Raw genomic sequence first — 20949 nt, forward strand, 5'->3', positions numbered from 1 at the left:
GCCTCCAGGGCCTCCTCAGGAGTGAAGGGGGAGTTGAGATCTCCTTGGTCGGTCTCTGATAATTTAGGTAGCAAGAGTCCCTCTAGGAAGGAGTGGAGTTCTGCCTCCGTGTGTTTTCTCTCGGAGGTATATCGTTTGCAGTAAATATCATGAAAAGTTAAATGTATCTTTTTTGGGTCATATGTGACCTCGTCCTCTGCTATTCGGATAGCCATGATTGTACGCTCTGACTGCTCTTTTTTAAATTGGTAAGCAAGCAATCTACTCGGCCTATTGCTATACTCATGGTATTTCTGTTTAGTAAAAAATATTTTTTTTATCTCCCGAGTATAGTCCAAATTCAATTTGGCTTTGGCTGCTTTAAGTTGACTCCAGGAGGTGCTGTCTGGGGATTGTTTATGTGCTTCTTCACAGCATCCCAGCTCCCTCTCAAGATCTAGCCTGTGTGCTTCCATTGCTTTTTTCTTAGAGGAAGCATATGCAATTAGATGACCTCTTAGTGTGGCTTTAGCAGCGTCCCACATTGTGGCCGGAGAAACAGGAGAATCTTTGTTGTCTTGTGTGTAGTTGTCTATCCATGTAGTTACCAATGTATGGAACGCTTCGTTTGATAACATGGAGGTGTTGAATTTCCAGCTCTTTGACCTCAGGACGTTTTTGCAGAGGTCAAAGCGGAGGTGGACAAAGGTGTGATCTGAAAGTGCTATGGGGTCTGATTGTACACGTGGCTGAATTTATGAAACTCTTTGGGATACGTCTCCCCCTCCCCACCAAAGAAATGCCTCATCCTCTCCGCCCCGCATTGAGTAAATGACAACGTCTCCCCCTCCCCACCAAAGAAATGCCTCATCCTCTCCGCCCCACATTGAGTAAATGACAACGTCTCCCCCTCCCCACCAAATAAATGCCTCATCCTCTCCGCCCCGCATTGAGTAAATGACAACGTCTCCCCCTCCCCACCAAAGAAATGCCTCATACTCTCCGCCCCGCATTGAGTAGATGAGTAAATGACCACATTAAAAGAGGGAGAAAATAAAATCAATAGCCCAGCCTACATATACCTTCCCCAGGGGACATAGGGAACCACAGTAATAATATCAACAAAAAGATGGAAATAAAAGTAGGCTGAAACATTAGTAGGCCTAGGTTAGGCTATAGAGCCTACCCCTCTCAGCTAAAGGAAAATAAATTTAGATTAGACGGCTATAATGACATTTAGCGGGGCGGGTGGGTCTTTGGATGTTGGCTATATGTTGTCTTACCTCCTTTAGTAATAACAGTAATCGCATTTAGTCATTGGTCCATTTCTCATTGACCAGGATTGTCTTTCAAAAAACGCTTTGCCTCTTCGGCAGTTTTGAAGTGTCGCAGGGCTCCTTGGTGAAGAATCCTGAGCTCGTTTGGGTATTTGAATCCCCTAAAGATGCCTCGATCAATGGAATATTTCTTCACCTTGTCAAACTCTCGGCGCATTCCAGCTGACAGGTTCTGGTGTAAAGTGAGTTTGGCATTTCCCACTGTAATGGTGTTGATTTTCGCCGCCTGTAGGACTAGTTCCTTGTCTGTGAATCTCAGGAAACGTATGGTGGTTGTCTGGCTGCTGGTGGGGGCCTCAGTGCTCGTTGAGCTCTCTTGAGTTCTATGGGCCTGTCGGTGGACATGTGGAGCCACCCGGGAAGTTTGTCTTGCAGGTAGCGGATCAGTGGCATGTTTCCCTCTTCTTTTTAGCCCAGATTTAATAGAACACAATTATTCCTTCGCCCCCTGTTTTCCAGGTCCTCTGTTTTCTCTTCCAGATGTTCTATTTTCTTTTTAGCATATGCTATTGTTTCCATGGCGTCTGTCCATGGATAGGATTCACCCCTCTGCCTCAACCATTAACACAGGGCGCCTGGACATCTTGTTGTTGATGTCAGGCAAAGCATTTTCCAGGATTGCCACCTTTCCCCCCCTAACGCACTGAGCTGAGAGTTAATGGCATCTAATCTAATGTTGAGTTCTGTACGCTGGGATCTCAGCTCAGAAAGAATGTCTTCGACAGAGTGCGAGGTTGGCATTCATTGGGCCTCGGGGGGGGGGGGGTCCCTCTTGCTCCTGGCTAATGGTGCTAGCTTTTCCTGAAGCTGCTTCTTGGAGGCTTTTTCCATCGCTAATGCTCGAGGCCGGGTAAAAATGTCACCTGTAGTGTCGCCTTTTGTAGCCGCCATTACTTTTTGACTAAAGCTAAATGAGTTTGAACTTGGAGTGGAGGTAAGATTAGGAATTGGAAACTACTTGTGCGGAGCTCTTAGTTCATGCAGCCATCTCTTCATTGGTCACATGATCCCCATGAATACTTTTTTAAGAATAATGTGCAAATATTGTAGAATCCAGGTATGCAAAGCTCTTAGAGACTTACCCAGCTGTAACCACTGCCAAAGGTGATTCTAACATGTATTGACTCAGGGGTGTGAATACTTATGTCAATTAGATACTTCTGTATTTCATTTAACACATTTGCAAAAATACCTAAAAACATGTTTTCACTTTGTCATTATGTGTATTATGTGTAGATCAATTTTGAATTCAGGCTGTAACACAACAAATGTTTGAATCAATTTTGAATTCAGGCTGTAACACAACAAAATGTGGAATACGTCAAGGGCTATGAATACTTTCTGAAGGAACTGTATATCTTTTCATACGTGCAATGTGAATGCAAGAGACAAGTTGGAATGTCTGACTGAAATACAGGACAAATCAACCTTTTTTTCTAAATTAGTGATGTTTGAATTTGTTGATAAAATGCAGGACATGATTGTTTGGTTGCGGGACAAAGGGCCAAAATTCAGGACTGTCACGCACAATTCGGGACATGTGGTCATATAAACCACAAAATAATCCAGCACGGGGCTTATTCTTTAACCAGTCACTATTAGAAATGGAATCCTGTCATTGGGAGTGGACTACAGTATAACCTACTCAGTCTCACCTCAATCTGTTTGTCCTTAAAGACAGAGCTTATGCTGTTGTTGAAGGAAGCCCCAGAGAACATCGAGGTCACAGGGTACGTCAGGTCGAACACATTCTTGAAGATGGACCCCGTGTTCTAGGGATGGAGAGGGGAGAGAGATACATATTACAGTAAACTTCTCTAATGCATTTAACCCAGTTCCTTGAATTTTATTTGACATATTTAAAATATAGAGTTGTCTCAGCCACTGGAGTACAACAATACATACATAACAAATCCTCAAAAATGCTAAACAAAGTCTACCGACTTATTTTCATTGTGGTCCTGTACCTACTCACCATGGCCCACTCGCGAGCGCGAACCCTCATACGGCTGCTGCTCTTCTCCTCAGCGTACAGCGCCCCCATCAGGGAGCCGATGGAGGTTCCACCCACCATGTCCACAGGGATTCCTGCCTCATTGATCGCCCGCAGGATGCCAACTTGAGAACAGCCCCTGGATAGAGGAACACAGACCACGGTTAGGTTACAGATTTTAAAAAATGACACTGTACAATAAGCACAGTCAGTGTGTGAGGAAAAGCAGGGGAAAGGGGATGTTCAGCCTAAGAAGCCTTTAGTGGACATTCAAGTAGAGCAGTATTTAGGGGACTAGAGTGAGTAGTACCCACCTTGACCCAGCTCCTGGACATGCCAGAGCAGAAAGGAAAGAGAAGCAGAGAGTAGACAAGACAGACAGAAAGGCCATCATCAAAAGACAGGCCTCACAGAAACACAGCAAGGTAGACAGAGGAGAGAGTAATGCAGAGCAAACAGACACTAAGAACACTATACTACAAATGTAAAGTTAGGCAAAAACGTGGAAAAACCATTACATGGGACTAAAATCACAAAATAATGGTCTTTATATAATTGCAGAGTTGTAACAATCTGCAGCATAGAAATCATAATATGACTACTGCAGACTACATATCTAATCAGCTTCAAAAGTCCTACTGATGGTGCTGCATGTTCATGAGCATGTTACACTGGAGTGTGAGGTAAAGAGAGAGTAGTAGTACCTAGCACCCCCTCCCCCTAGCACCAGGGCGATGGTGTTGCCTGTCAGTACTCTGGCCAGACGGCTGAAGTCAGAGTGGCGGTCCGGAGGCTTCTGGAAAGCACGCTCGTACATCTCTCTCTGAGGATGACCACACAGGACCACAACAGGAACACAAGACCAGGGGTAGAGGGAAAGAGTCTGCAAACTAGTGATTCATCCCAATTGGCACCCTATTCCCTAGTACACTACTTTTGAGTGCTATGTAGTACTCTATATAGGAAACAGGGTGCCATTTGGGAAGCAGACTAGGTCAAGGCTGTCCTTTAAAGGCTTCTTTCTGAGACCTACATCATGTGAGCAGTGAAGCAGAGTGAACCAAGACCAAGAAGTAGGTTGAATATTCCCTAGTGAGAGGAGCTGGGATTATTCTGGCTGAGGTGTGTGTGTACCAGCCTGGACACGCTGCTCTTGGAAAAGTGTGTGTGCGTGTGCTTGCGTTGCCTGTGCCTGCCTGTGTGTCTCTGTGCCTGTCTGTGTGTGTGTGTGTGTGTCTGTGTGTGTGTCTGTGTATATATATATATAAGGTACCAGTTTAGGCAGGCTCCTCTTGGAGAAGACCCTGTGTGGACAGGAGAGATGCAGGTGTTTGGAGATCCAGCTCCTCATGTTGAGCCAGTCAACAGTGCCCTGGGGCGGGGGACCATCCTCCCTGTGCAGCAGAACCAGCTGCTTCTGTGCCCGCACAGCACTGCCCTCCAGCATCCGCTCCAACTAGGAGACAGAGGCCAAAGCACAGGGACAACAGGGTCATATCCACAGTGGAGTTAAGGTTGTTTTCCAAATGGCACCCTATTTCCTATATAGGCCATTACTTTGGACCAGAGCCCCAGAGCCATCTGGAACACATCCCCAAGGCATGATGTCACTGACAGCTGGGTGGAAATGTAATCTGGAAATACAAATAGCTGTGAAACTCTAAAGTCTTCTGTCACAAGCTGCATCTCACACGATGTCCTATCCATCATGTAATAATAAACTATTGGACCAGATCCATATGTGTTCAAACATTCGGTAGTAGCTTTATAAGAAGTACACTGTATAAGAGGGATTGGGTGCCCATCAATATTATCCCTTCATAGCAATCAGACAGCAGAGAATGAAATAGTCCAAAAGCCTTTCCTATGGGTATCATGATGAAGAGACTCAATGTAAGACCGTATGCCTGCTCCTTAACAAAGCAGAGTGAGGGTAGAAAAGAGAAAGAAACGTGGATTTTAAAAATCATGAGCTTGCCTTGGGCTGTTTCAATATATCACCTTTTTTTTAATGACAGTTGTGTGTGGAAAAAATATTATTTGTATTTTATTCCGTTATATTCCATTATATTCTTACTATAAAATATATGGGTGTTGACTAATCAGGGTAGGTGTGTTTTGTCTGTTTAAATGAACAATATAACATGATTTCATTTGGATGATGCCGGCATGGCTGCACAGAACCGTAACATAATTAAGCTCAAAATACGCCATTCTGTTATTTTCAAAATGTATTTAATTATTCTTTGAATGTTTCTTAAAACAAATGAATAATGGATTTCTTTCGATGGTGTATATTCAGTTGATTTATTAAAATAGATGTCTGACCACATCGGCTCACGTCTACTCATACTCACATGCCGGCATGTGCACAGGAGACATAAAGGCTTATCCTGGCAAGAATGTGGTAAAAATGGGACTGTATGAATTGGGTTCTAAAAAATATTGCCAGATTTTTTATTTTACAGGCAACATACCGTAAAGTCTTTCTCTAAAGGGTAAAAGAGACAAGCTTTGTAAATCTCCTTCCTCATTAAGCTAGAGCATCAGTCATTCAACCCCTAATTAACAGACTTACTTTAATAGGGGTTAAACCTAACAAAGCTAATTAAGAATCCCTTTACACTTCACTAATCCACACACACACAAACACACTCATTACTCTTTACCAGTAATTCCACTTGATAAGATATTGCTTTCATAGTCCCTTGACTATGCTAATTCCAATTAGGCAGATAAGGTTTTATATGTTGATTCTCTATTCAGCTGCCCTTCTTCAGGTTCCTCTTGTAAAAGAGGTCTTCTGAATGGGACTTCCCAGTTAAATAAAGGTTAAAGACATTTTTTGTTTTAAGGCTGTGCGTTTTGTACCTCGCCCACAGTGGGCTCAGCCTCTCCTAGTCCCACAATGATGATGCAGTCGGCCTGGCGGATGCAGCGCTGGGTCCAGGGGGTTAGGGTATCGTCTGATTGGTAGAGAACGATGCGGTGGATGTCCTCCTGCTGCCCCAGCCAACTGGACAGACGGTACTCATGCACACTATAGAGGAGAGAGGTGAAATGTGTTTGTGTTTTTATCAACTATGACAATGAACTGATCTTGACACTAATGTGCTAAAGCAGATAAGCGAGTGCATGCCTGACATTATTTCTACCTGTCAAGTGCGGCAGCACCCAGTCTCTGTTTGATGATGTCACTGGTCAATAGTAAGGTTGGACCTAAAGGACCAACATAAATAAAAATGGTACATACTGAATGTTGACCAGTAGTTCACTTTATTGTCCCACATTGGGAAAGCTGTTTGAGTCACTGGGATTGGTGGAACTGGAGGAGTACTAGCGTGGTACATACCAATGGCACTGAGTGCATGTTGCAGCTCCAGTGTGAAGGCTGTTAAAGGTACCTCCAATGATACAGGCAGGATGGTCACAGTGGACAGGTTAGAGGCAGGGTTCCCTGAATCCCACTTACTGCTGGGGGTGTGTAGGAACAGGCCACTAGCTACATACAGGGGGAAGGAACACAGTAGCATGGGGGAGACATCATGGGTGGTTAACACAGACAAAATACAAGAACAACACACACACAGACACACATTCCCCATGGCACACACATGTTTTGAATGTACACTAACCTGCCAAGGGTCCGTTAACCTGCTGCATATTCCCCAGGATTTTCTGACCCAGCAGATGGATGAGTCTGGTCACTACCTGTGGATACCTCCTCTTGATGGAGCTGAGGGCCCCTTCAGGCAGCTTGGCTAGCTCAGAGTCCCTGACTGCGTGTACTGTAGTGGCTCGGTTCATATGGGTCAGGGCCTCCACCTGATGACACCACACAAGTTTTATGAACAACAGTAAATAAAGGGTTCTATCTCTGAAATGTCGAGTTAAATTAGTCCTGTCCCAGATGCTATGACAATGGGTGACAATAAATGGACATGATAGCACAAAAAGATCTGGGACCAAGCTAGAGGTAAATACATAACCCATAAATAATATGGGATTCTACAACACTCTCACCACCCCAATGAGGTCACCGCGACCATACTCCCCAGTCAACGCCTTCTTCCCATCATCCTTTGCAATGACAGAACGTAGGCGGCCACTGAGGACGATGAAGGTGCTGTCTGACTTGTCTCCCTGCCTAGGAACGGGTGGGTATAGAGGTGAGACAGAGGAACAGATAGAGGACATGAGTCCATTCAGCAGAGAGAGCCATTATGTCATGTGGCTACGATGCCAATGTCCATTCTAGTGTTCTGTTCAGATGTAGGATCTTAATTTGATCACACTGTTGCAGAATAACTTATATTTGAGGTTTTAAAAGTCTTCTGAAGTATGTAATTCCACTTTGAAATGTCAGACTTGATTTTCCCTTACAAAAAAAACGTATTATCCCCTAAAATAATTCCATTAATTATAATCAACATAATAATTCACATTTCCTGTTGGTGCAGGATTATCTTCTTGCTGTAGACCGGCTCAAATTAAGATCTTACATCTTAGTACAGTATGTACTTTGATGGTATTCAGCAGGTACCTGTAGACAGCGCGGCCGGCCTCCAGAGCCATCCAGTCAAGAGCAAAGTCTATCTGCCTGACGAAGGAGGATACTCTCTTCACCACGGTGTGAGCCACATTCAGCACCACCCTGGGCTCCTCGCGCATGATCCTACATAGACACACATTCGCATGTTCAGATAGCAACTACTGTGCACAAAAACATGCACACCAACAGGTGGGACTCTGGGACAAAGATGACAATTACAGTGACAACACTGCCATCAGACATTGACAGAGAGTGTCTGTGCACTGGGGATACATACTCATAGAAGGCAGCTTTAGAGATAGACAGGAAGGTGCAGTCCCTGTGTGCTCGGACGCTGAAGATGAGGGGTTCACCGGTCAGCACGGCCAGATGACCCACCATCTCCCCCGGGTGGGTGAGAAACAGCAGGGTGTCCTCCTCACGGTCGATCGTCCTCTGGTACACATGGAGCGCCCCCGAGATCACAAACTGCACACTCACATCCTGCCAGAGGGAACAGAGACACAGATGTACATAATGTCAATGGGTGCGTCCTAATGGCTCCCTATTCCCTATGGGCCCTGGTCAAAATCAGTGCACTATATAAGGAATAGGGTGCTACTTGAAACGCATAAATAAACCACTTATAACATGCAGAGACAAACGGACGACTGTTTCTGCCAGTGCTACTGAGAGAGAAGAAGTAAACGTTGTAGTGAGCTGAGCTCTAGCCTCAGGGCTATGGACCACCACCAGCATGCAGACAGATAGACTGACCTGGTCCCCCTGGCTGTTCACCACACAGCCAGCTTTGACCTGACGCAGAGTCACTCTGCCCTCCAACAGACTGAGGTCCTGACAGAGAGAGGCAGAGAAGAGAGGGTCAGAAAATACACATTGGCTCTATGGCAGGAATGTCCAAAGTCTCTGGAGGGACGCAGTGTGTGTCCCGGCTTCTGTTCCAGCCCAGCTACTGATCAAGCAATAACAGTCTTCAATCGGGACTGTAAATAGTTGAATCAGGTGTTAATGCTGGACTGGAACAAAAGCCTGCACATGGTGTGTCTCTCCGGGGCCAGAGTTAGAGTGTATACTGAGACCCAGAGGGAGCCATGCAGTACCTGTAATTGTATGAGACGCTGCAGGTCCTTCTTGGCAGCCTGGAAGATGGTGTTGATCTTGCTGTGGTGGATGTGGGCTGACTGACTTTCTCCAGCCTCACGGTAGTGATACACAGCAGAGGGAGTATGCAGCATAGTCACACTCTTCTTCAGAATGGACTGATGAAGGAGAGAAAGAGAGAGAGAGAGAGAGAGAGAGAGAGAGAGAGAGAGAAGGGGTAGAGAGAGAGAGAGAAGGGGTAGAGAGAGAGAGAAGGGATAGAGAGAGAGAGAGAAGGGGTAGAGAGAGAGAGAGAGAGAGAGAGAAGGGGTAGAGAGTGAGAGAAGAGAGAGAGAGAAGGGGGAGAGAAGAGAAGGGGGAGAGAGAGAGAGAGAGAGAGAGAGAGAGAGAGAGAGAAAAGCCATTCTGATTTTCCATGTATCTTTATAACTTTTTTGTTACTACATAGTGAGAGGTGTCCATTAAGATTCCAGTGGACCATATACCTTGTGAGGGACCTGGGGACTTGCTGGTGGTGTCTCTGCTTTAGCTGCTGCTTCTCGTATTCTGGCTCGCTGATACGTCATGTTGAGGTCAGCAGACGTGACACCTGAGAGTGTGAGGAGAGAGCATTCAGACACACGGAGCAGGGCTTGTACAGTACAGGTGTGTGTGTGTGCATGAGGTAATGGATGCTTACTTGACACTGCCACAGGAGTGGACTGAGAGCGAGACCTCTTTCCTTTAGTGGTGGGGCTGCTATGTAAAAGACAGGACTTCCTCTCCCCATTCTCTGAAACACCACAACCATACAGCAACACCATGAGTATGTGTTTCCAGAAAGCCACCATTGTTCATAGTGACATAACATAACTGCCTCCACATTCATCCATTTGGATCAATCTTTACATGATAAAGTGTTCCAAATGTAATCCAGACATAATCCAGACTAGAGTTTCACATTTCCAGTAGCTTTCCCAAAATTGCCACGTTTTCCCAGAAACCCGAGTTGGAGGATTCCCGGATTTTCTGCTTATACCCTCCTGATTTCAGGAATCTTTCAACTGGGATTTGTTTTTTGGGGAGAAAGTGACCTGAATTATGGAACCCTATGCAAAACCAAAAGGATAAATGATCATTCAATGCAATGATGCTGAGATTGACCAGTGAGATGACCATCCCATAATAACTGACCTGTGTCACTGGGCCCCTTCTCATGGCAAGACTCTTCAGACTGAGCCTGTCTATGAGAACCCCCTCTCTCAGGCCCAGCCTCTTCAGACCGGGAGTGCTGTCTGTGTAGACCCCTGTTAGGGTTGGCCTCACCTATCACACTGTGCACTGCCACCAAGGGGACTGCCTGGCTCTCCTGAAACACAACACACACAGAGAACCATCAGGTTTGTGCATTCCCTTCAAAGATTAAATACCCAGTCATTAATCTCAGGTTAACTCAGAACTAAAGTCTTGAGTAATTGGTCAGCTGCTGGGTCCATACATGTTAAAAGAAGAGATTAAGAGATGCTAGAATGAGGAGCGGAACTGGAACGAGGCGCTCAACCCTCTCTCTTTGCAAGTTATGGGAAAGTCTATGGGCTGAATGTCCCGTCCCCTTCTGAGAATTCAAAATATGCCAAAACATAATTTGTCCAAATAACAAGTATCGAAAAACCCAAGCACCAGACCTATTGCTGCTCGTTAGCTATCGGCAGCCATAGTATAGATACAGTGTCTGTGTCTGTCAGATCTACGATACGATTTATGTTTACGTTGTCTGCCCATGAGATTACCCAGTCATGGATCATCTTTCATTATTGAGGTCTGTGTGTGTGTGTGTGTGTGTGTGTGTGTGTGTGTGTGTGTGTGTGCGTGCGTGCGTGCGTGCGTGCGTGCGTGCGTGCATGTGCGCATGTCTCATACCGCATTGAAGAGCTCGGTGGTGAGACCTAGGTAGTTGTGAAGGGCTAGGAAGGTCACTCTCTGCAGGCGCACCATGATGATCTAGAAAGGACAACAAAAAGTAACAACGGACCCACTGTTTTAGGAGAGCAGAACAGAGTACAGCCAGGCTGTGTCCCTGAAAATAATAAATACTCAGCCATTTTGTATCTTGTGGTTAGCTGTGTAGCTACAAAATAATGTTTCAGTTGCATACAAACCAGTCAGGGGAGTAATCTCCAGTATTTGAGTGAGATTATATAATCGCTGATTTCCCTATCTACAGACCACATCCCAAATGGCATTGAATCAGTTGGGCCCTGGTCAAAAGTAGTGCACTATACAGGGAATAGAGTGCCATTTGGGACGCAGCCTAGGACAGTCTGTCAATGATAGTAACAGTACCTGGATAACGCGGACCAGAGTCTCTGGGTATTTCTCAAACACACACTGGAAGGCAGCAGCTGGAAGACGCAGTATGGTAGAAGGGGCTGCAGCTCTGGCAGATACAGTCTTGTAGGGGGCTGAGTGACCCTGGGATGCATAAGGTGGTAGAGGACGAGAGGAATTCATTCTAGCTTAGTTCAGTGGTGGCTGGTGTCACTTTAAACCAGAGGACGGGCTCCTTGTAATGGCTGGAATGGAATAAATGGAATGGTATAAAATACATCAAGCACATGGTTTTCCATTCCAGCCATTACTATGAGTCGTTTGCCCCTCACCAGCCTCCTGTGTCTTCAGTACTTATCAGAGTGGAGCGGGTATTTAAAAATGCGCTAGTTGAGTCAAAGGGTAAATGACAGAGTGGAAAGCGTAACATACAGTGATGACATCCAGGATACTGAGCAGACTGTGGACACTGTCTCCTGGCAACACCTCCTTCACAACCACATCTGTCCCATCCTATAACAACAAAATACATTTCATTTGCATTTGACTGTCAAATTTGACATTCATAATACATGTAGTTGTAAACGCATCGTAATGTCGGAGATCACTTCACCTCATGACCTTGGGGCGAAATGTTTGTCATAGATTAAATACAATTTCCTTTCAATCACTGCAAATACCTTCGGCATTTTCCTATTCATTGAGGTGAAATAACATTGTCTCCAGCACCAGATAGATATAGCATGTGGAGACCTTACACTCTCATGTATGCAGAGCTCCAGACGGCCATCTTGCACCACGTAGATGCTGTCGTCGATGTCCCCGGGACGGAAGAGAGGCTCCATCTCATGGAGCTGCACAAACACCATGTGACGACACAGCTCCAGGAACAGAGGCTTCTCAAAGTGGCCCAGGACCCTGGTGAGATGGATTACACAGGGGTTATCACTCACAGGCTTTGCTAACACAACTGTTGGTAATGCAACACCTTACAACATGAGAACCCATAATTTATGTGAGGGATACTCAAATCTGGACCTTGAGTCTAGGTACACTTCTGGTTTTATTTTTTATCTGGTAGTTAATTGAACTCACCAGGTGTCCTGGGTTTGTTGTTGTTTAACCATTTTTTTAAAAAATTATAATAATTATCCAGGCGAGTCAATGAAGAACAAATTCTTATTTACAATGACGGCCTGGATTAAAGTGCAAGAATGAGAATTATCAGTGTAACTGGACTCAAGGTCCAGATTTGAGTATCCCTGGTCTAGGTGTAGACGTATGTTTGCGGTTCCCTTACCTGACATTCTTGAGCATGTAGAGCACCTCAGAGGGCAGGTGGGAGTTCTGCACGTCAAACTCTGTGAGGTCAGCCTCCAGAAGAGAGGGAGGGGGCTCCTTAGCCACCAGGGTGGGAGGCTCCTTCCTAATGCGCAGGATTCTGGGACACAGAGTGTTAGCCTTAGTGCGTGGTGTTCAAACTCATCCTAACAAAACTTGGTCAAATTGTTCACCATCAGGAAAGGAGAGGTTATCACTTCAGGTATCATCTGAATACACAATGTAGTCATGACTCACTTTCGTGCTATAGACAGGACTTTAGTTCTCTTCCTGATTCGCTGCTTCTGGGACCCTGAGGTAGAGATAGGGGTTGAGGTAGAGGACAAGGTCTGCACCTGGTATGGAGAAAAACAGGGAGACATATTTTTATTTAAATATACTCTGTGGAACCAGCCTGATCTCGCAGTAGCTCACATTCTGACAAGTGAAGTCAAATGAAACCAGAGCGCAGTGCTCAGTCCGCTTGACCAGGCTACAGTGGAGCCTAACAATCGGACAATCTACTGTATCTCTATGTGCTATTTATACTGACAATAACGCCAAACAGTTATGGGAGACACACTAGACAAAATATGCGAGGGACTGACCTTTCTCATGATCTTTCTGCCATAAAACATAACTTTGTCTCTTTTCCTGAAGCGATAGTGAGGCTGCTCCTCCTCTGGAAAACACATACAGAAACATGCCATGAACATATTAGGCCTAAATGGCTTTTAGAGCTAATCTACAGTTTTTTGGGGGGTTTATTACAATGTTACAAACTTGAACAATGTTCACTATTTTACTGGTTTCAAATATTTTGGTTTCAAATATTTGCTGATACAAGTAGGTAGTTACTGTACAACAACTGACTCTAACAATTAAATAAAATAGTAAGCTCTTAAGTTGTGAGGGAATGGAGGAAGGGAATACAGACTGTACTGTTCGTATCTTCTGTAGAATAAAAACACAACAACGCCTATGAGAGACACTCCCACCACAGCCAGTACAGCTACGATCAGCAAACCAGTCCACTGGGAGGGGAAAAGAAGATGATTATTTGGCGTGAACCAAACCACATCCACACTAATATATTGGCTAGGGGTTTGTCCCAAATGACACCCTATTCTCTATAAAATGCACTACTTTAGACCAGAGCCCTAGTAGGCCTACACTGGGAGCAATTTGGGACGCACAACAGTAGGCTTTTGGCATGCTGGTCTAAGAACAGCCACAAAAGCATTTTTTGCAGAGTAAGTGCTGGAGGAGAAAGTGTTGGGTGGCTATCTAACCAATGGCAATGGCATAGCAGTCTCTGTTCTGTCCTCCACCCAATGTTGCATCCTGGCCTTGATTTCACTGCCAAGAGGCACCAGGCTCTACAAAACAAAAAGGAAACCAACATTCATCTGATGTGTATTCATGACCAGGCATATAGGAGGTTAGATAGAGGAATGGAATCAAAGACTGCATATTAGACAGGGTAATAGAGTAGGTAGGAGACATAGAACTTGGTTTATTACTGGGTATGTAATGCAGCTGTCCTCATCTTTGTCATCCACCTTGTCATCCATTCCTGGCAACAACAAAACAAGGTCACAGTGGAAGAGACTGTAGAAAATATCAGAAAGTCTTTCTCACCCACTTCAATCATTCCATACAGTGATAGGCCTAATCAGAAAGGAATGGGGTTAAATGTGCATTGTGTGAATTATTGAACTCCTAAAAAGTAATTAAGGCAAAACATCCCCTAACAAAACAGATTAGAAATGAGAACACCGGATCACTCACTGGCTGTAGTCACAGAGAACTGCCACAGTGTGACTTTCTGCTGCACTCTGTAACCAGACACCCTCTCGCCACTGCACTTGCATACTTGAATAGACTCACCCACAAACAAGGAGGCTACACTACACACCAACGTAAACAGATTGTTCATGACAGGCATAACAATGGTTTAAAGTCAAATCAAATAAGGCCTGTTCATAAAATACTGTGCAGGTGCACTGCAGGATTGTTTTCAAGAACTGGACTTTTTGCCTAGCTGTGCTTGATCAACAAACTGACAAAACACAGGCATACCACTCTACGAATGTTTCCCCTCCCTTAATGTATCTATGGAAGAAATATGGAAGACTATATTTCCAATCAATTACATTTAACCCCAGATATTAAATTGGTGCTCATAGGTCCAGGCAGTCGACGGCTATATACCGAGGTAAAGTTGGTTTTAGACATTCAACAGACATTCACCAAAAGCCATTTTAAAATGTAAAAATGAATATCTAATTCACCGTTTGTCACATAAACATCAAACTATGTATGATTTATTCTATAAATGTCTAGCATACCTTTACAACCTTTGTTTTGAGTAAACATTATGTAGTCCGTCTAGAGGCCATGTGGTCAAAGTTCTAACGAGTCTGTTATACCCTATTAGAAGGGGCCTGGCATAAATTCTGCATCTTCAGTCATATTAAATTAGATTACAGGAAAAAACTAAGGGGTCAGGCCTGACTAACAAAGAAGACAGGTGGATGGATCAAGAGGACCAAGACAACCAAGAGGATCAACATGGACATTCCACAGTGGAGATAAGGCAATCTAAGAGTGACCCATAACATATACTACCGTTCAAAAGTTTGGGGTCACTTAAAAATGTCCTGTTTTCAACAGTGAAGAGGCGACTCTGGGATGCTGGCCTTTTAGGCAGAGTTGCAAAGAAAAAGCCATATCTCAGACTGGCCAATAAAAATAAAAGATTAAGATGGGCAAAAAAACACAGACACTGGACAAAGATATGTATTTTTCTTTGCAACTCTGGATAGAAGGCCGGCATCCCGGAGTCGCCTCTTCACTGTTGACATTAAGACTGGTGTTTTGTGGGTACTATTTAATGAAGATGCCAGTTGAGGACTTGTGAGGTATCTGTTTCTCAAACTAGACACTCTAATCTACTTGTCCTCTTGCTCAGCTGTGCACCGGGGCCTCCCACTCCTCTTTCTATTCTGGTTAGAGCCAGTTTGCGCTGTTCTCTGAGGGTATTAGGTATTACCATATCCCTTTCAATTCACATTCCTTGCAGAAATAACTATTTGCAAACATTGTGTAACTTAATATTGAACAAATTGCACTTGAAATTAACATTTCTTTAAAGTTATTGCAAATAAATGCATATTTTCACTTTTTTTCTGCGACGATCACTGAATTAGTTATTGATCTCTTCATCTTTAAATGCAATATTTGAGATTTTATGTATTTCAAACAAATCAAAACTGGAATTTCTACTCAAAACAGGTTGTAAAAGTAGGCTAGACATTTATAGAATTTATCATATCTAGTTTGATGATTTTGTGGCAAATGGTGAATTCGTTATTGATTTTCACATTTTTAAATGGCTTTTGGCGAATATCTGTCCGAATGTGTGAATATAAAACCAACTTTACCTCGGTCGGCTATATGGCCATTTGTGTAACAACTGCCACGCGAAGCTCAATGGACTGACAAACAAACATACTATCATCCCGCTATGCAGTTTTGTTGCCATGCAGTCAAATAAACACAAAGGAATTGCACCACACTATATGGTTAAATTAAAATATTATGACTTACTGGATCGTATTACCAAACGTTCCACTTTATTCTCCACTGTCAAAGTCTTGTACACATGTATTTTCATTCCAGTATCTGGAATTCCAATTGGCTACCACTGACTGAATCCAACCAATAACAAAAGGTTTTATTCTGACGTCGGTGTCTTCGTGTGCGCTCTATCTTCCGGTGGGCACTGTTCAAGGTGAGTGTGTAAAATGTCCACGTATTATCGCTAAAGTGAGATTAATCGAAGTCATGTAGCTAGTGCCTATCATCCAAAAGTTGATCTAGCTAGCTACTTCAACAATTAATGTCCGCACTACAGCTGTTTACAAACCGATAGTGTGTTGTTAACCCATGCCATGTGTTTTGCCAGCTACAGCAGCTAACGTTAGCTAATTAACTCGTGCTATCAACATACAAGGGACAAAAACCATATTGCTAGCTAGTTATAACAGCCAGCAACGAAACTATGGACAGGGGACAATGTTTAGACGTTTTCAATTATTAGCCATATCTTCAGGAAGAATCACAACATGGAACATGTGGTAATTCGAGTCGTGCATAACATTAACGGTACAAGCATGATAACATCGACCGTTAACGTTAGTTACTAGTAGCTAGCTAAAAATAGCTAGCGAGAAAGCGAAGCAGTAGTTGCTTAACAATTAACTAATTTGCACAGGGTAGGAAACTGAAGTCAATATAACAATTGATTTCTCATTCTTCATCTTAGTCTCACTTACTTAATTTAAACGAATGTGAAAGAACTGATACCATAAAGGTTGCTAGGTTCACCACGGTGAGGAGCTAACTGCTTAATATTGTTTCCAGAGTAGGTTTAAACTCAGTTGTAATCTCACCCATTTCATTGACTCCATACAGATTTGTCCTCCAGCTCGAGACCAAAACTCTTCGATGCGATGGGTGTATTGAATGCTCTTCGAAGGGGCCTTGTGAGAGGAGCAGATCGTATGGCTGAATTCACCAGCAAGCGTGGCTCAAGGACTCACTACAAAGGCAGAGGGGCACAGCCAACGGGAGTACTGACCTCCAGCAGAAAATTTGTTCCAGTACAGGCAATGATTCCTCAGTTTGTGGTGCCAAACTTGGAGGGATTCAAACTCAAGCCCTACGTGTCGTACCGCACCCCGGCTGGAACGGAGCCCGCTGTCACCCCTGAGGGTCTGTTCTCTGAGACTGTGGCCCCACAGATCCAGAAAGACTTTGAGGAAGGCTCCTTTGATAAGGAACAGCTGGAGAAATACGGGTTTGAACCCACACAGGAAGGAAAGTTATTCAAACTCTACCCCAAGAACTTTATACGATAAGTAGTCCACCAAATCTGATCCATCTGGAACTCTGAGCGTTAAGGATCATTGACTTATTTAGTTTGTGTTGGGAGGTCAAGAGGTTGTTTTACTGGACCCTGGTGTATTATGAATGTGCTTGCTGAAAGTACTAGTATACGCACTTCTTATTTAAACATGTATATTATGTTTTGGTCTTTATTTTTTTTAGACATCAATAAGCATGTTGGCTACAGGTTATTCGAATGTAGTCGAGGTTTGCACTAAGCAAAATCATTGCTTAGTGCAAAATGCTTACTTACGAGTCCTTAACCAACAATGCAGTTTTTTAAAATCCAGATAAGAAATAACAATAAGTAATTAAAGAGCAGTGTTAAAATAACAATAGTGAGACTATATACAGGGGGGTACCAGTACATAGTCAATGTGCGGGGGCACTGGGTTAGTTGAGGTAATATGTACATGTAGTTAGTTATTAAAGTAACTATGCATATATAACAACAGAGTAGCAGCACTGTAAAAGGAGCCATTTGATTAGATGTTCAGGAGTCTTATGGCTTGGGGGTAGAAGCTGTTTAGAAGCCTCTTGGACCTAGGCTTGGCGCTTTGGTACCGCTTGCCGTGCGGTAGCAGCGAGAACAGTCTGACGAGGGTGGCTGGGAGTCTTTGGCAATTTTTGGGGCTTTTTCTGACGCCGCCTGGTATAGAGATCCTGGATGACAGGAAGCTTGGCCCCAGTGATGTACTGGGCCGTTTGCACTACCCTCTGTAGTGCTTTGCGGTTGGAGGCTGAGCAATTGCCATACCAGGCAGTGATGCAACAAGTCAGGATGGTGCAGCTGTAGAACCTTTTGAGGATCTGAGGACGCATGGCAAATTTTTCTGTGTATATATACAAATAAATAAATGTAACATGTAAAGTGGCCCATGTTTTATTCTCTTAAATACAAGATCCCAGAAATGTTCCATACTATCATGTTTGTTGCATAGAATGTTTACAATCTTTTACATTTTTTGTACAGTAATATATACATGGAAGTGCTTTTCCTGAAACATTTCTCAGCACAGTTGTAACAAGCCCATGATGCACTTGTCAGGGAAGCAAGCATCATTTAGGGATAGTTCACTGAACATTGTATAATGTTCATTAGTCCACTGTTGATATGCTCCCCAAAAAATATACGTCAGCAGTAAAGTTTTCAACATATACCACTTTCAGTTTAAAAAATCTAAACGTGTGACAGTTTTTTGTATCACAGTTTTTGCTTTTTACTGTTAGTGCTCTATCTTCAAGATTTGATATTTATAATTAAAAAAATAATAATTGAAACTGGTGCTGGTTGTTTTGTTTGAACATTCAAATAGGCGATGCAGGTACGTTCCTCACAGGTGAAATATTTGCATTCTTCTGTCTCTGCTTCCTGATTTCATGGATTTGACCAATGAGACTAAACAAGTCTCAACTTCTACTTTGCTGGTGCGCCTGCCTGGCAACCATCTCCCTCTCCTGTTGTTCCTCTCCCTCCTAGGCTTTCACAGTGCAAGTGACCTGTGGGTCCAGACACAGTGCTACACATGCAGCATGTGGTCTTAGAAGGGTTGGGACAGGGAAGTGGGCATGCCACAGAGAACAGAGCTAGCAGGTGGTGGGGATAAGCTCTCAGGTACGTAAACACGACGTCCGGCATCATCTTATTGAAGTTGGCAGTGGGAGATTCATACTGAATCCTTAGGTGTCTTCCTGTATGGAACTGTCTTGCTCTGTGGTCTCCAGGGGGGTGGCTCATCCAGGAACAGGCATGACCAGTCGGCCCTATAGGCCAGGGAGTTGTGGAGCATGTAGGAAGCGAAGACGGAACACACTCTGCCCACACCTAGAGGAAGAAGTGAAAAATACTGTTTTGACACAATGACAAAACATTACCCGCTCTTACAATTATATGGTACTTTACTAAACCTTTTTGTTGGAATGCCCCTTTAAAAATCTATCAGACATGGTAGTTGTGGTAAAGGGGTAAGTTTTCATGTGCATGTCATGCCCCTGTCTAGCCCCAGTTCCCACACTTTGCTCGAAGGTGAGGTGTAGTACGTACCATATACTCTGCTGTTGTGATCTCTGTGCCTTTTGATGAAGTGTGTGGTCCAGTAGAGGGTGACAAAATGCCACTATTGACCGTTGTCCCATGATTAAATAGGTTCACAAGAAAATATCAAAATATTTGAGAATCGGCTGTCGTGACGTAATCTGTGTGAGATTGTTGGGTGTGTGTATGTTTGCATATGTTTTACTCAGAATAGATTATTCCCAGATGTTAGTTTTTTTTCTTCACAAGTATGTCATGAATTTTCATAACTCCAAACTGGCAACACTTGTAACGAAGCCAGTTTTACATTCAAAACCTTTCATTGTGCATTCATTTTGTTTGTAGAGATCTTTCACCACACAACCATTGATCCAAAATATGTTTACTGTGAAATATAATCATCATATAAATTAATCATATATCATCATATATATAATATAAGACCATTGGTTTAAGCATCCAAATACAACAATTGAGTGATTTTGAAAACCAGTAAATCCAACAGCAAAACATTTAAGATCCATGTTTTAACATTGTTATTTGAATGTATTATGTGGCAGTACTGTAAATTACTGTACATTACACTGTTTTCACATTAGGCAATACATTTCCACTACCCATTAAAATGGACTGAATATCACATTTCCATCATTTCTATCCCATGTGTGATCATTGAAGACATATTTCACATTTTAAAAAGTAAAGAAACAATGTTTAGCTGGTTGATTTGAAAAGTCATAGTCAATCGATCAATAATATAATAATACTCAGCAAAAATGTTTAGCATTAATTTACAATCTTAGAAACTATGAGAATAGAAAGGTTCAGAACTTTGGTGAAACATCACAGCACAGTTGAAAATTATATGGCAATTAGAAATCAAAACTGGATGGTTTTCAGAGATAGATGAGAGGGGTTGAGGGTAGCTAAACAAAAAATATATAACTAATGTAAAATATACCATGTCCATAAAATTTATATAGCATGTAAAAGCCTAAGTACTGTTGTCCATTACTTTACTCCAATTAGGGGAGGGGTGATAATAAAGAAGGAATATATTTTTTATAAAAACAAATGTTTACACCTCAAAATATGTTAATGTGCCAGAAACAACAATGCAATGCACCCACTAGTGTTTTTGGCACTCCAAAGATACTGTATGGTACACTATTCTGTGGGGGTGAATTACAGTACCATTCGAAATACAGCAATGTTCCCAGAATTAACCATAATTTACAGCCTGCTGCAGTAAAACGTTCCAGAGTTGTTTACCTTTTGGTCTGGATTGAAATCACTGCATGCTTCATCCATGGCCTGAAGGAGGGTGGTACACTTCATGGGGATGTATTTCTTTCTGTTTTGGACTTTCTGT

General features: G+C 43.2%; 2 protein-coding genes across 11 annotated transcripts in view; one reads left to right on the forward strand and one right to left on the reverse strand.

Annotated features, from left to right (window-relative positions):
• The window catches only part of LOC110535100 (patatin-like phospholipase domain-containing protein 7), a 29476-nt gene extending 12291 nt beyond the window's left edge, over positions 1–17185 (reverse strand). Inside the window, exons 1-27 of one of the 10 annotated variants that reach the window (XM_090191059.1) lie at positions 17047–17185; positions 14113–14165; positions 13882–13968; positions 13527–13623; positions 13198–13271; positions 12848–12945; positions 12570–12710; positions 12028–12187; positions 11702–11782; positions 11285–11413; positions 10862–10942; positions 10136–10310; positions 9642–9734; positions 9448–9551; positions 8962–9120; positions 8618–8695; positions 8139–8344; positions 7853–7984; positions 7333–7456; positions 6945–7134; positions 6662–6811; positions 6465–6528; positions 6181–6349; positions 4583–4765; positions 4014–4132; positions 3292–3448; positions 2972–3088 (exon numbers count right to left, since the gene is read on the reverse strand). In XM_090191059.1, the coding sequence (XP_090047185.1) occupies positions 2972–3088; positions 3292–3448; positions 4014–4132; positions 4583–4765; positions 6181–6349; positions 6465–6528; positions 6662–6811; positions 6945–7134; positions 7333–7456; positions 7853–7984; positions 8139–8344; positions 8618–8695; positions 8962–9120; positions 9448–9551; positions 9642–9734; positions 10136–10310; positions 10862–10942; positions 11285–11413; positions 11702–11782; positions 12028–12187; positions 12570–12710; positions 12848–12945; positions 13198–13271; positions 13527–13623; positions 13882–13968; positions 14113–14165; positions 17047–17050 (3225 nt within the window). In that variant the 5' untranslated portion in view covers positions 17051–17185. Of the gene's footprint in view, positions 1–2971; positions 3089–3291; positions 3449–4013; positions 4193–4582; positions 4766–6180; positions 6350–6464; positions 6529–6661; positions 6812–6944; positions 7135–7332; positions 7457–7852; positions 7985–8138; positions 8345–8617; positions 8696–8961; positions 9121–9447; positions 9552–9641; positions 9735–10135; positions 10311–10861; positions 10943–11284; positions 11414–11701; positions 11783–12027; positions 12188–12569; positions 12711–12847; positions 12946–13197; positions 13272–13526; positions 13624–13881; positions 13969–14112; positions 14166–14380; positions 14583–16201; positions 16312–17046 lie in introns of those variants that run through there. The other 9 variants (XM_036936197.2, XM_090191058.1, XM_036936196.2 and 6 more) reach the window with 9 other exon arrangements.
• On the forward strand, positions 17107–18413 carry LOC110536291 (large ribosomal subunit protein mL41). Its single transcript, XM_021622014.3, has one exon. The coding sequence runs from the start codon at positions 17107–17109 to the stop codon at positions 17512–17514; it is 408 nt and encodes a 135-aa protein (XP_021477689.2). The 3' UTR covers positions 17515–18413.
• Positions 18414–20949: the final 2536 nt, after the last annotated feature.

This window comes from Oncorhynchus mykiss, chromosome 11 (assembly GCF_057628025.1).
Source record: "Oncorhynchus mykiss isolate SJ-2025 chromosome 11, ASM5762802v1, whole genome shotgun sequence".
NCBI classification, from domain to species: Eukaryota; Metazoa; Chordata; class Actinopteri; order Salmoniformes; family Salmonidae; genus Oncorhynchus; species Oncorhynchus mykiss.

What these genes read in the sequence shown, in the direction of transcription:
- LOC110536291 (XM_021622014.3), top strand. Translation starts at nt 17,107, where the DNA reads ATGGGTGTATTGAATGCTCTTCGAAGGGGCCTTGTGAGAGGAGCAGAT.